Raw genomic sequence first — 16,125 nt, 5'->3', positions numbered from 1 at the left:
CGACTACCATAAATACAATGCTGTATTAACATAACTTAAACATTGACTGTGTGTCGTGCATAATTGAATAGGCAGACTGTGCCTGGCGACCATTCGTAAGATGGAAGTATCACATGATCTATTGCCAGGAAGTAGCACGAATTGCAGGAATATACATGTATTGTTAGTTTTTTCAATTATAAGGAATTTTTTTACACCAAATTTTCTGTTTTTAATTCGTGTCATCTTGAAAAGCATCAATAAAATAAAACTGCAATACTTGTTTCCTTGTGTATTTAACTGAAAAAAATGGACGTGCAACTTTTGTGTTACTTTTTTTTTAATGTTTTACAAAAAAAGTTAACAATACAGTACTTCTTCTGAAAAAAAAAAATTTGATTCAAAATGATACCAATAAATTCTCACAAAACCATTTACATACACCTTATTCATATGTACATTTCTTAAACATATACATGTAAAATTCTAAATTCAATACACATGAACCACACTGGGCACATAAAAAATGTGTGATGAACATCCATGATAATAAAGTGAAACCTGTCTAAAGCAAATCCTGGTGGTAACAATCATATCAGTTTCAATGTTTAGAACCTGTTAACCAAACATCTGCCACACCCCCCCCCCCACCCCGCCCCCCTAATAAAAGAAAAACAAAAAACAAAACAAACAAAAACCATCGAACATTTAGTCCTAAAGGGTTTTGTTTTAGACAGTTATCTATGTAGTAGTTGTCATATTTTGATGTGATGTGACAGGATGAGAAGCGCATCCCTACAAAAGTGTGAATATACATGAACAAATTTGTGGTTTTGATTGTAGAAATATTACCAAAAATTAATTTATAGTTTACAAAAATCTTACCTAAAACATCCTAAATAATATTAAACAACTGCATATAATTTTGTAACTGAAATCAGTGCTTGCAATGGGGACTCAAGAGGAAAGGGGTTGGACCCTAACTTTTGTTGTATAATTTTGTAAATTTTGTGCAAAATTAGGGCAAACATGAGAAAATAGTTGCCTGGAACCCCACTTCAAAGTTTACAGGATCTCTCCTGGTTTTGCACTCGAAAGAGGAAACTAATATACAATCAGAATTGACTCAATAGGGTTTGTAAGAGTAATCAAGGGAACCAAGATTATTGCGGTAATCAAAAGAATGTAATCCAGGGACAAAGACAAGACATGGAAAACAGACATACACAACAAAGAACATAAAGTAATTAAAATCATACATACAAAGTAACAAAAGTAAATGAGCAACTCAAACTCCACTAAAAACTGGGAGCATGGACCAGGTGCACCGGTAGGGTAAGCATCCTCTGCTTTTCTAGAAATACCCGCTGAGTTGCTCATAAAAAGTCGAATCCGGGTAGACAAACAAGGAAAGGAAAACTATGACCCTTCGAATAAATCAGTTTTCATGGTGCTGGTGGATACACCATAACGATCCACGAGTTCATGATGATGACCATAAGCAAGTCTCGTTCTGGTTTCAGTTTCCCTTCTGGAATTTCTGATGTAGAACCTATTGAAATCTGAAGACTGATCTGCATTTTATTGTTTACTTCCGGGAAATTGAAACAATGCAATCACAATGCAAAATCTTCTATTTCATGTTTTTCTTAATATCTTTATTATGCTGGACTAGACATTTGTCACATGACGAGACTTTCATAAAAAACACAAAAAACTTTACAGGCTGAAAATGGAATGTTAGATATTCAAGATGGTTTATGTACAAATACTAATTACATACAAAAATAAATACAAAAATCTACAAAGGTTAATTTTCATATCAAAACAGCTGAACAGTACTGTATAGAATACAAATTGGTACAGTAGTGTTCATGTTTAAAATGTATAAGTCATCAGTCCTCATTAATATGTGTTCTCACAAATGAACAAATTAACACAAAATGTAACTTAAAATATATGTTCATTCATACAACAGTTGGCATTCATTACATTGAGTGACTGATATGTAAAATTTGAGGAAGGTGTTGTTTGGACATCTTCCTCTTTTAGAACAATGTAACCGAAATAATAACATAACCTTTTTTGATCAGATGGAAATATTTTAATTTGATGAGAATCCTGCCATTTGATTGGTTTGTTGACAAAAATCAACATTGTTTCAATTGTATAAACTAACTTGCTATTCAGGCCACGCCCACCTTTTACGGAACTACTTTCTGTTTGTCAACATCCGAAACAATGTTTTCAGTCAAACTGTAACGTTGAAACATTTTTGTAACAATAATTTATTAACTAATTATATGTTCACAAGGTTTATGTCAAATTCCTGCTTTAATAACTGTGTCTTCAATTTTGGAAAATAACTGAACATTTCCCAATGATGAAATGACAGTGTCTTGCAGCTGATTTTAAAATGGCGGCCAATTTGTTTACTAGAATTACTACACGGCGGGAAAATTAAAGTTGCTGTTTACTCAGTAAAAAGTGATGGATATATCATATTTTTTTATTTTTAATTAAAATATAATGAATGTATTCAATTTCTGATTAGTTTATACGCTTGGTGGATTATTCAGCGTAAACGGACCCAAATTAGGTTATAGCGTATAAACTAATCAGAAATTTAATACATTCATTAAACAAATTTACATTAAACAGATATTTGTTAGTTAGACAGGTTGAATGTTTTTGTTGTTGGTTAATTTGCAAGACAACTTTTCTGTGGAGGGCAGAAAATTTATGAAAATCTGAGGGTTAGAGCAGAAGCCAACTACATGTATATTTATTACTATACCTCATTAGTTATTGTTACAGTACTATATATATATGATGTACTTGGTTGATATGATTAATGCTGAGCTACAATTAAAAACAAAATTCTTAAGGTCACAAAATTAGAGCACCTGCTATTGAGGTCTTTCCTGACCTAACTTGGTCATGGAATCTACATATACCCTATGATATTATTTTGATTATGGGCAGTCCAAGTCATTAGACAATCTTTCTTGAAAGACAAGGTTTCATGGTTCAAACAAACTCTCTCTTAGAAATATTTCTATATGCTTCCATTGTATTTGACATGCTGACATGGTATTTCCGATACCTACATGGTATAACTAGCTCTTTGTTAAAAATTAATATTAAGATTTATACCATTTAAAAGTCCAAAAGACCTAACTTTTTAATGAGTTTATATTGATCAGGAATTTCCATGAGTGCCTGCAGAGCGAATCCTGCCTGGGGATTTCTTGCTGTGGACATCACCTTGTGAAATTCTACAAACTGGAAATTGTCAAATTTTCTAGCAGGAATTCTGTCATCAAATTCTTCCATGGTATCCCAGGGTCCATCACCAACTCCTACCATGATTATTGACAGCGGCCATCTTGAAGCTTCTACAATAGCGTTGACAGTATCTCTCTCGCTTGTCACTTGGCCATCAGCTACTATAACCAGAATATGATACTGTGAAAAAAACAAAAGTTTAATTTATTTATGTTTCAGAAGTAACATATTATGAACAACTCGTCAGATGTTTCTAGAAAAGCAAAGGATATTTATCAGACCAGTCCACACCTGATCAATATTACCAGTTTTTTGTCAAAACTAAGATGCTCATTTCCTCTGTGTAGTTTCTGTTAGTTAATTCATGTTATTAGATATTTAATCAACCACAGTTTTTTTCAATAATAAAATAATTGCAACAGAAATTTCTGAAAATATACATAACTTAAGTTTTCAGGTTGATAATAGATGCTTGTCTATAAAAAAAACAATAAAAAAGATGTGGGAATACATTATCACCTAAATGATCCTGGTAGGAAGCCTAAATACTCACAGATTTAGTTCTCTTGACAATATCTATAGCTTGTCTGATTAGTGGAGCAAAACTAGTAGGACCACTCATTCTCACGTTAGGTGTAAGCTGGTTATAGGCATCTAACACATCATGGAATCCATTACAGTAACCCTGTAAGTGATAGCTAACTATGTTAACTTTTGATGTTATACATGTAATGCATTAATGAAAGGTATGAGGCATAATGATGAGAATATGGTCCAAAAATATCAATTTTGTTGTAACAAGATAAAAATTATTCAAAATGAAAAGTAATAACAAAATTACTATATTGATAAAATCTAGATATAAAGGAATAATCAAAAGGCAATCTCAGGGTAAAAACCACCACAATGGTCCTGACTTGGTACAGGCATTTCAAAATGAAAGGTGGGTTAAACCAGGTTTTATAGCGTGCTAAACCTCCTGGTTTCATTAAGGTTCATCAAAACATAACAAATTTATAAATAGTAGGAAAATGATTGTTTTGTGGCTTAACTGGGCAATGTTGCCCCAATTATACCTCACTTAAGAAAAACTGTAGAGAATTGTACATTTTTTTTTTGTTCATACATATTTACATCCAGAAAATTACCACTATGTCAAAACCCAAGAAATAACTTAATTTTTCACATTTGAAATGAAATAATGAATGTATTCACTAAATATTAACATGTTTTTGGGTCTGGAGAGTCTGAGACCATTTCTTTACCAGAAATTTGGTCAGAAAGTGACCAAAAAGTACAAAATGAATAGAATATCATCAAGCAATGCTTTTGCCTTTTTTATGCAAGAATTTTCAGAAATCTGTATGTTTTCTCTGTTGTTATGGGTTCAAGTCTCCAAATTCACAATAAAAAACTTTTAACACTTGATAATATACAATGTATTTTCAGTTGTATTCTAGGTCAATACAAGTCTTAAATGCCCAGTAGTGTACATGTATGTCTAGTTTCCATTATCATAAGGTTATACTATTGTATATTGATTCTGTTCATTTTGTGTGTAGATATTTCTTTTTCCTATTTTCACATTTTGACAATGTACTTGAATTATGATGTCTCTGAATAGTCCTTCCATTTTGATGCTTCAGCATACATGTACATGTATGTTTTGCAAAAATTCTGTAAGAAATTACCAGCAACTTCATACCTACATGTACGACTTTTTGTGAAATCAAGTCCAGGCCATTTCAATTTGAAGACTTACAAATCATGAGTTGGTACCAAACAGTCTTCAACATTTATCATACATGTACATTTGTACATGTACCAGCAATACTGATAAATACTGAAACTTAATATGTTCTAGAGACAAAGTCACACAGACAGAGAAAATTAGACAGCTAGGCTAAAACTCCATGAATTATTTGTTAAAATTGGGTATCCTTACCTCTGATCTGAAGGAGAAAACAGATCGATCTTTCGTTGAAGCATCACCAAACCCAAATGCTGGAATAACTCCATCTTCATCAAAGGGTTCTAGAGTTTCTCCAAGAATACAAATTACCTGAAAAAAATATTGTTGATAAATATAAATTGGCTGTATGAACAATTTTGGATCAGAACTCAAAATGTGCAAACTTTTAAAATATTTACTGTTAAAATATTTACAAATAAAAACCAGTCAGCCAGCCAATAAAACAACAGGCATTGTTTTAATATTTTCACTATTAAAATAAACTAAAAAACTGATGGTGTAAAACAAAACCAATATGAATCGAGGATTTGTTTTTGGTAAATTTCTATGATTTCTATAACCTGATCAATTCTGCTTTCCCTGTTAACTTTTTTTCTACGCAAAAAACAAAATTACAAAATGCTATCAGAAATCTCGAAAGTAAACATACATGTATCATTAAAATTTTAACAAAACAAAACTTTTAAATGTTAACATTTATAAAAATCAGATATATTGTCAGGGCCTAACCTTCATCCCCTCATGCAAACAAAATACTACACATTTTACTTACTTATGCGACAATCAGTAATACATGCAATAAGGTATACACACTGTGACCCAAATAAGATACAAAACCCAACAGATAAACAAAGATTTCAATGAAAGGATTGCCAATTATTGACTTGTTGTTTTTGGCAGCTAAACCCAACATGATTTTTTTTATTAGTTAGTCAAGATTTCAATCATTTAGTCACCCATATGACCTCACATAGATACTACAGCTAGATCTCAAGTTGGTATTGCCATTTTACTTTCTGAAGTATGAAGGTTGGGGACTGTGTGGCCAATTTTATTAAAATTAGACCTAATCATTGTTCCTTTCAGTGAAGTTTTCACAATCATGAAAGCTAAAATCTGATTGGCAAATAAAAACAGAATTACAGCAGTTTTTTTTAAGTCCAGACTGGAAATACGACAGTGAGCCTGTCAAGCTATGACGTTCTGTTGAGACATTCAAAACCGATGTTATTCTGTATATCAGGAACACCATAATCCATTTGATGTAATGTTGTCATTGGAAATGGCGAGTATTTTTCAGTATCACGACAGTAGCATGATATAGGAATTATCAGGCAGAACAATAGACAAACAATAAAGTTGCCTATGAGAAGGATTATCTGAATAGAAAGTAGAATGAAGTACATGTTAAGATCAAATCATTCTTTAAAATTCATTACAGTAAAACCTGTCTAAATCAAACCAAGAATAAACCTGATATCTGTATAATACAGACATGTGGTGAAGTTTGGAATTGGTGTAAACTGAAAACTTAAGCTGAACTTCTTGCATTAAGTGCCAGCCTCTGTAAGAATCAGGCAGTGGGTAAAATATGGTATGGAAAAACCCACCATTTTGAAAGTTTTATCTTGACTATTTGCATTATCATATTTAAGGGAAAAATACAAACTTTTCCATCTCATTTTGGTATATTGAGTTACTGCATTGAAAATGAACATTTCAAGAGCAGATAACTCAAAAACCTTATTTTCCTACCATTCTATTGAAACATTCCTGAACAAATCTAGTTCACGATCAAACAGCGGCCTTTTCAAATAGAGAAAACAGTCTTAAGTGAAATTATATTGTCAGATCTGTGGATTTTTGACATGCATATTTATTTTTTTCCAATTTTGTCTAAGTCTTACAAAGACTTTCACTTCAATGAATTTGGCAAGACATACAGAAAATATTCTAAAAGTTCTAACCTCTCAGGGGAACTGTCAGAAGAGCTGGCTCTGAAAGGGTCATTCAGTTCTAGAGCCAGTTCTTCTGACAGTTCTAGCAGTGCCAGCTGTTTGAGAACAGTTCTACTAGTATAACCAGAAGAGCTTGCTCTAGAACTGTTCTAAATCTGTCAAAGAACTGTTCTTCTGACAGTTCTAGGACAGTATTGTGAGAGGTTATAACTGATCTCATCTGTACATGTACATTAGCTTACATACATGTATGTGTTCATATACATGTATATTTTAATTCTTGAGGTGCATTTTTTTCTAAAATAAACTTTATTTATTCATCAGACAAAAACATGGCTATCTTTGGAATCTTTGGTTAACCATATTTAAAAAAAAAAACATGTACCTGTTGGTAAGGGTTCATAAATCTGGGTTCAATTGCATGTAGACTGTTACCACTGAACGTGGTATGACCTTGATGTAAGTTGCTGACGGTATAATCAATACCTGAGAAATACAATATAATACACAGTGTTAAATAAACACGATACATGTACATGGGCAGGGCTTAGTGTCATAAAACATCTAAAATTGAGTTTTTTCCCAATTCATTTCTTTTTTATTCCCAGTAACCTCAAGGATTGTAGGAAATAATAAATGAGAAATGTTTTATGAAAACCAGGCCCTTGTCTGTTCAAAATAGGAAATTAGGTAGCAACCATTTGATTTTAAGCAAGGGCCAGGCCAAAGAGTAATTAAATACTTAGACAGATGTAAAATTACTTATACACTGTTATTGTGATTACTTATTTCAGTGGCTTAGATACATGTAGATTCTTGAATTAGTGGATTTGACAATTGCATTATACAAATGAAGGGAAATTTCCCTTTCTTTTTCATTTAGAAACAAATTTCATGGTTTCTCAGGCAAAATCCTTGAAAAATTGTGCTCCACAAACACAGCAGTACTTACACAGTAGAATACTTAAATTATAATTTTTTGTTGATACTATTTTTTTGCAAATTCTATGGCTCAGAAAATGAAAAAAAATATTACACTGTCAGAGAAATGAATTTTTACTCACATTTTTTGTCTTCCATGAAAAATTGTTTAGCACTAAAACATGTAAAAGTACAAACATGTAGTATGTTTTCGGTATAATCTGTAACTTTGTCATTATTTGCCACATACAATTACTCTATGGCAAACTATTGTTACATGTACAAACAGGAGTTCAAAAGTCTGAGGTCTTGGACTCTGACACAGGACGTTGAAAATTATCATTTACCTAAGTCTTGAACACACCATACTGTGAAAGCACTATTGTTTGTGGGGTACCAATTTTTGTGGTTTTCGTGGATAGACCAAACCACGAATTTTGATTCCCAAATGAAAAGGAGAACCCCATTGATGTGTATATTGAAAACTTTAAATCCATGAATTCAAGAATCCACGAACTTGTGTTTCTTCCCTGATCCACGAAAATTGGTATCCACGAATTACCCTTTCACAGTGTTTAGGTTTAATTTTCTAGGACCTTTTGCTTTCTTATACGTCCAGGACCTTTCACTCTTAGTCTTAAAAGTAAATTTTAACCCCTGACAAATTTTGTTGATTTCATGGAACTGTCAAACCTCTAATTCTTTTTTCAACAGAAATGTAAAAACTGGAGAGGTTGTAATGATTACAAGTAATTTGTGAATCAAAAACTCACATGGTATGGTAGCTTGCTGATCTTGTACAACTTTCAATATGAAGGGTTTAACCTTCTAAATTCATATACATGTACATGTACATGTATGATCCTAGCCCAATATAAATCAAATGGTTACTCCCTGAATTATAACTGTGTAGGACATTACTGAACATACTCTTTGGTAAGGATTCAAATCAGTAGGTGTAAGATGGTGTAAAGATCTGCCTCCGAATGTCTTTAAACCCTGCTGTAGATTGCTAGCTGTGTAATCCATTCCTAGAAATCGTACCATACATATATATGTGTAAAATCTGTGAATTTCTGAAAATTTGTATGTCAAATTCATGAGAACATTACATGAATGTGTAATTTGACTTATGTGCTGTATTAGTTCTTAAATCAGTCACTTTAGATAGAATATTAGTCATCTACATGTAATTGAAAGTAACAGCAATTTTACAGACTTCTTTTCAATTCTGATTTTCTGAGAATTCATACATCAAATTCATACATGTACATGTACATATAACTCTTCTTACATGCTGTTTTAGTTATTAAATCAGTCAGTTAAGCCACACATAGAATATCAATTAGTCATCTAATTGAAAGTAAAATAAGATTACACACTGCTTTTGAATTCTGATAAAGAAATTAAGTACATGTACTATTTTATTATGACTTCATGAATAGATCCAGAAATCCAAAAAAAGTGGAAATTGAGGGGGAGGTCTGGAAATTTAATTTGAAATACGGGTTCTGGCTATAGTTGGCAAATTTTTCCCAACTTACTAATAAAAACCAACAAAATTTTCATACAAAACTGTAAAGGAAGAGGGTTCTCAATTAACCTCGGGAATCCTCTCCCTGGATTCGTCACTGTGTTGCTGATAATGTATAAGTATTGTATTGTATGAATGTGTACCTATATCTACTAACTTACCAAATATTAGATTACATGATTCCAACCCTGCTTGTCTAATGGCATTGGTCACATTATCAAGTGATGTAAATTTGTCCAAAATAGCATTATAATTAGATGATCCACCACCAAACATTTTCCACACACTGTTCTGTTGCATGCTGGCACTGTTTTTTTGAAGATTTGATAAATCTGGATACAGTCTGTTATTCTGGTTCCCGGTTGACCTGGGACCAGGCTTGTTGCTTTCAGCACCACAGAAATACCAAATGCAGAAAACTATCACAGCAAATATAACTATGCTAATGAATTCCATTGTAAATGTATTTCTTCAATCCTTGCCAACTATAAGAAAGTAAAAGACCAACACTTGGAGTCTGCTTCTTCCAACTGAATTTTTAATGTTCAATAAATGAAAGAAATTTATCAATTTATAATTCTCTATGTAGTCGTCGGTTGTTACCTAATTGGTTCAATATAGTCATTAATCTGAAAAAAAAAACAAAGAGCACAAATGTTCAAACCTGAAATCAAATCCCATGTTTGATCTGATCCGAAAGAAAGAATATTGTTTAGCTAAATCCTTTAATCTCACTTTCCACTATATAGATGACGTATTATCTTTAAACAATCCTAATTTTGGGAATTTGATACATTGCATCTACCCAAAAAAATTGAGATAAAGGATACTACAGACACTGTGAAGTCAGCCTCATATCTTGACCTACACTTAAAAATCGATGGTAAAGGAAAACTATTGCTAAGGGCTTATTTGCACTAAACAATTAAATTTCTTGACACAAACTACATTTTCTTACTCAATGCACCTTAACCTACAAAAAAAATTGTGGTTTCTATGGTGAAAATACTATTTTTTCAGATGCAGGGTTCCCAAAAACTTGCCATAAGGTAGTACAATACAGTTAGGTCATTTCTGAAAATTTGGTCTCATTTTGTTGAAATAAAGCTGTTTTGAGGCAGTCCGCACAGAAATTTCTAGTGTTTTGTCATAAAAAGTGCATATTTTTGAAATCTTTGGTATGTGGAGGTTCAAGTCATTTATAAATAATTTAGTGATTATTGTTATAAAATCCAGTAGCCATGGTAACATACTGAAAAAATATTACTGAGTTTTAGTACAAATGAGGGGTGCAATTCAAAAACTAACAGCCAATTACTATGTTTTATAAAATGTCAGGCATTTAGACACTACCACAGGATGAACGCATGCATGGAGTAGGTGAAAAAAGGGTAAAAATAATAAGACCCTATCGATTCATTCTCTCACAATTTTAGTTCCAAAAGTTCGTGCGAAATAAGGTATTTTGAAAATCAGCCACCTGATGCTGAGGAGAGAACCTAATATGGCAGGGGACTGAAGCTTTCTGGATACCATTCTTCATTTAAATTACACCTGTTTACCATTACATATATTACATCTCTCTATGTATAAATGCTTAACTACATTTAAACAATATATCCACCAAATTTCAACTTTTAATTTTTTTAAGTATTACAAAATTTGACCGGGGTAACTTGGTGTGCGAAACAGTGTGCCACACTGTAACTGTATAGTGCACCCTAAAGGATACTATAGACACTGTGAAGTCAGCCTCATATCTTGACCTACACTTACAAATCGATTGTAAAGGAAAACTTTTGACCAAACTTCTCGAAAAACATGATGACTTTTCATTCAAAATTGTCAACTTTACTTTCATCTGGGGCAACATCTCTTAAGCACCTGCGTATGGAGTGTTCATATCACAACTTATACATTATGCCAGAGCTTGCTGAAACTAAGCAGACTTTTTGTATCACACTAGAATTCTAACAAATAGACTTCTGGAGCAGGGTTATGTTGCTACAAGATTGAAGTCATCACTACAAAAGTTTTATGGCCGTCATCATGAACTTGTGGATCGTTACCGTGTATCCATCTGCTCCATGAAAACTGATTTGTTCAAAGTGTCATAGTTTTCCTTTCCTCTTTCGTCTACCCCGGATTTGTTGTTTATGAGCAACTCCGCGGGTGTTTCTAGAAAAGCAGAGGACGCTTACCGTACCGGTGCACCTGGTCCATGCTCCCAAATTTTAGTGGAGTCTGAGTTGCTCATTTGCTTTTGTTACTTTGTATGTATGATTTTAGTTACTCTATGTTCTTTGTTGTGTATGTCTGTTTTCCATGTCTAGTCTTTGTCCCCGGATTACATTCTTTTGATTACCGCTATAGCCTTGGTTCCCTTGATTACTCTTTTATTTTTGTTCAAGTTTTGTACATTGTATCTACATGTACTGTACAACAAATGTTTCAAAACATCAAGTGTCTGTGACATGAACATACATGTACGATGTACATGTATGTGTTCTGGCAAAAGTACAATAACATTTTTGTCTTTAATCTTATCAAGGCTTGAAAATATCACTCGAAAAAATCAGTGACGAGTACAATTAAATATTGCCAGATATACAACAAAGCGTAAGTTTCCAATCCTGTCTACTATAAAAGTCCTTGTTCCTAAATAAGTTACATTTGTAAACTTTAAGACAGTCTGGAAAAGGCAGTGGCTGCATGTCCAAGCATTCATGGACAGGGAGTATCTTCAGGCTATTTGACCACACATCAGGTTTTTGTCAATAACATAGGAAATTGTGATGGAAATGCACAATTCAATACAGAAACATAGTTAAAACTTATCTGCAAATGCACAACTATTAATGACTTTGTGATTTAATTACAATTGAAAGCTTATTTCACATATTCAACCAAATTCAAGATATTAGAACATATTTGTTCACAATGTCCAATAGCCCCCATTATATTTTAACATGAAATTAACATCATCTGGACAATGCAGCCAGTGATCCTGGTCATTACTCCAAGGTCTTGGTGGAGTCTGCGTCATTCTTATTTTTCTTAAGGTTTTGTATGTAGCCTTTCCCTAATTAGTTCTAGTTTATGCATTTTATCTGCTGTCTAAATCAAGACTTTCAACCCTTATAGATTATGTTTTTACTTTAAATTTAATTAAGGTTGGATGGATAATTTGACATTAAAACATGACATGCTAAACCACAGTTAACTTAATAAAAGGTTTTAATCATACATGTATCAGGAAATATTTTAATTATTAAGGTAATCCAAAGCAATTCCAATGTGTGTAACTTTCAATTTCTCTGTTATGGTGTATCCATCTACACCATTAAAACTGATTTATTCAACAGGCCATAGTTTTCCTTTCCTCTTTGGTCTACCCCGTTTTTGACTTTTTATGAGCAACTACGTGGGTGTTTCTAGAAAAGCAGAGGTCGCTTACTCTACCGGTGCACCTGGTCCATGCTCCCAGTTTTAAGTGGAGACCAAGTTGCTCATTTGCTTTTGTTACTTTGTACGTATCATTTTCGTTACTTTATGTTCTTTGTTGTGTATGTCTGTTTTCCATGTCTGGTCTTTGTCCCTGGATTACATTCTTTTGATGACCACTATAACCTTGGTTCCCTTGATTACTCTCTCACATGTTATCTCCGTCTTAAAAGTCTTCAAAATATGAAACAGATATACATGTACATTGTATTTGGTTACAAGCTTAAAAGTGGCAGTTCTTCACACAAAGTATTTCTTTCAACCATATCCTTGTCTGCCATTATACTTGTACAAGTACATGGTATATTTTCACACTTTGAATTAATTGTGTTTTTTAAAAGTCCTCATTATGTTTTGTATCAATAGATCCAAAAGCTTATAATCTCACTCTCATCTTTTCCACTAACACATGTTATTGCTGCAAACCTGATGTGTGGATGATTAGACTGGAGAGGCTCCCCGTCCATGAATGCGTGGACAAATAGCTACTGTCTTTCAGAAAGGTCTTAATTTGGTAAACAAGTCCACCAGTACAATGTATAAGATCCCTTACTGAGGTTGTATACCAAAGCAACCATTTTTCAATTCAGTGTCCAAAGCTCTTTTCTAGATCTGATTTGGTCATGATGACCCATAAAGGGACTAGATAAAAAAGAAGTTTTGGAAACTGAATCCTAACAACAAAAAGGAATTAAGGTATTCACATGATGGACCATTCTATAGCTAGCAGGTGCTAGTTAAAATGGCAGTTGGTCAAAATGGCACCGTGTAAATAGTTAAAATGGCACCTGGTTAAATTGGCACTTGGTTAAAATGGCACCTAATACATGTATAGTCAAAATGCCACTTATTTTCTATAAATTGGCACTTGGTTTATTATTGTATTTTTTGTAATATATTTTTTATTGGAAATACAGAAAAAAAAGTTAGATCACAATAAAGCTTATCTTATTAAATGTTGTACATAAAGAATAAACACAACAAGCAATGAACACAATCAACTGGAGTGTAGCTGAAAATAAATTAGGCCATATAGACCCAACCAATGACAGAATAAATGTTTATTTTCATTACACATACATGTACCAATGTGGATTCACACACACACATATTTAGTCATAAATATTACCAATAAAATATTTTTGTTATTTATTTTTAAATATTATTTATTTTCAAAAGCTACATGTAATATCATTAAGAAAAGGAAATATTATTCAAATTTTGATTGTAAATTCATTAAGTACATGTAAATTAGGAATGTAGGAAAAAAAGTCACAGAAAAAAGTCACGGATAAAAAGTCACTGGAAAAAAGTCACAGATAAAAAGTCACAATACATGAAAAGAAGTATTATATTCAAATCTGACTTATCATCTTAATACTTCTATTTCTAATTTTATTAAATCTATGCTATATTTATTCACCTTTTTTTTGGGTATACCTTTTCAAGATACTTTATTTAATTGGAAAGAAATATGTTAACTGTCAACTTTTATTATTAATTGTCAAACTCATACAATCATATCACACGTATTGTATCTGTATCTTTGTTTGTTTGTGTATGCTTTGGATTATTGTAATCCCTCAATAAATTGATTAGTTAAAGACAATAAAAACATGACAAATAAACTAACAAGTAATCATTAAAACATGCAAGAAAATATGTCAAATATGTCACAATAAATCAGTGTTTTACCCACATTTTATACCAGAAGTAAATCTATGTTCACAGCAAAAGTTTCGAGTAAATCATACCAAGTCAGAGTACTAATATTATTGCGACTTTTTTTCCTGCGACTTCTTTTCCGTTTACCATAAATTAGTGTGGGAATTGGATTATGGTTTATTGTTTTACAAATTACCTATAATTTATGGCTTTGTTTATTTAATAGATGATACAGGTATTATTATAATTATTTAATTTGATTATTTCAATATATACTTCAATTACCATCTTGATATGTCCTGATATCCAGATTACTTTTATAAAATGTATAAGTTTTATAAAATTATTTACAAAGTAAAATGTGATATTTACTCCTGTATTTTAATCTAGTTTTTATTTGTGATTATTTTCACACCCTATTTATTTTTGTATTGCATTTAATTTCACAAAGAATTTTTATTGCGTTATATATTTTCCCATTTTTATAAATAATTCAATGAAAATAACAAAATATGTGAACAAAATAATGTATATGAACGGACAAAATAAAATTTATTCAGGTGAAATTATAAAACATTTTTTATCACAATTAATGCATGATATGTCTTACAAAAAGACTTTACTTTTATATCTATCCACAATGAATGACCTCCAAAAAATACCAGGAAGAATACTATAAATATATCAGAGGATTTATTTTTATATTATAAAATTTGTAAACATACATTTATGATGGATGCCATTTTAACTATATATAGGTGCCATTTGAAACAAGTGCCATTATGACTAGAATTCTAGCAAACTATCATTTGAAAGATCATTGTAGACATTTGTACTATAACCAAATTAATAGACACAAGCACTATAGATACAGAAAAAAATATCCCTATATCTTATTAGCTTACATGTGTCGGGATACTGTTTTATTCTGAGACAAGTGCTGTAAATTTAGAGAGAAAGAAATTCAATTTACGGTCATGACAGTTGTAAGTTTGATCTTCATATTCATTGCATTCTTTGTTAAAATACTTACATGTAATTGTATGCTTGTGATGATATTAATATTTTATCTAAAAAATAAGAATAATGACTTAAATATACTTCTTAGCCCACGTCAGCCTATTTTCTGACTCAATGCTCAATGTTTACATGACAATTTGTCATTCGTGATCTTTAAAAAAAATGAAATGTAATATAAAAAGCAAACGTTCGAATGATTTGTAAAGAAATTCTATCAAGTTATTGGATCAAACATGTAAAATTTCCGGAAAGTAACACGTTGCAGAAATAGAGGGTCAGGAAGGGGATCTTCGGATTAGAATGTTTGTTTTTGTTTGTTTGTTGGGGTTTAACGTCCGAGCAGCAATATTTCAGCTATATTCAGACGATGAACATGAAGTGGGTGATAAAATGAACATGAAATGATGAAATGAAAAAGGGGTGGGACACAAGGACAATGGGGTCGACAAATTTTGATTGCCACTGGAAATAGGGAGGGATGGGTAGGGTCGGGCAATTAAGCC

General features: G+C 32.0%; 1 protein-coding gene across 4 annotated transcripts; it reads right to left on the bottom strand.

Annotated features, from left to right (window-relative positions):
* Positions 1-301: 301 nt before the first annotated feature.
* On the bottom strand, positions 302-15,806 carry LOC148601116 (uncharacterized). 4 transcript variants are annotated; one of them, XM_088554534.1, is made up of 6 exons: positions 15,636-15,806; positions 9,595-10,062; positions 8,830-8,930; positions 5,213-5,329; positions 3,821-3,952; positions 302-3,447 (listed from the first exon to the last, which is right to left on the bottom strand). In XM_088554534.1, the coding sequence occupies exons 2-6, from the start codon at positions 9,887-9,889 to the stop codon at positions 3,139-3,141; spliced, it is 954 nt and encodes a 317-aa protein (XP_088410660.1). In that variant the 5' UTR covers positions 9,890-10,062; positions 15,636-15,806; the 3' UTR covers positions 302-3,138. The 4 variants fall into 4 exon arrangements, with proteins under 4 accessions (XP_088410660.1, XP_088410659.1, XP_088410663.1 ...); XM_088554533.1 differs by lacking the exon at positions 8,830-8,930 and adding an exon at positions 7,364-7,464 and having other exon boundaries at positions 15,636-15,804; XM_088554537.1 differs by lacking the exon at positions 8,830-8,930 and adding an exon at positions 7,364-7,464 and having other exon boundaries at positions 9,595-9,918; positions 15,636-15,804.
* Positions 15,807-16,125: the final 319 nt, after the last annotated feature.

The sequence above is a fragment of the Perna viridis genome, chromosome 12 (assembly GCF_037379345.1).
Source record: "Perna viridis isolate PV_CMFRI_1.1 ecotype Kerala chromosome 12, ASM3737934v1, whole genome shotgun sequence".
NCBI classification, from domain to species: domain Eukaryota; kingdom Metazoa; phylum Mollusca; class Bivalvia; order Mytilida; family Mytilidae; genus Perna; species Perna viridis.
This window is presented reverse-complemented; position numbering and strand designations above follow the sequence as displayed.

Bases quoted from the DNA above. Each gene is read 5' to 3' on its own strand.
- LOC148601116 (XM_088554534.1), bottom strand. From the start codon at position 9,889: ATGGAATTCATTAGCATAGTTATATTTGCTGTGATAGTTTTCTGCATT. The intron at 8,931-9,594 runs GTAAGTTAGTAG...TACGATTTCTAG, and splicing joins ATCATGTAATCTAATATTTG to GAATGGATTACACAGCTAGC. The intron at 5,330-8,829 runs GTATGTTCAGTA...TATTTTTTTCAG, and splicing joins ATTTGAATCCTTACCAAAGA to GTAATTTGTATTCTTGGAGA.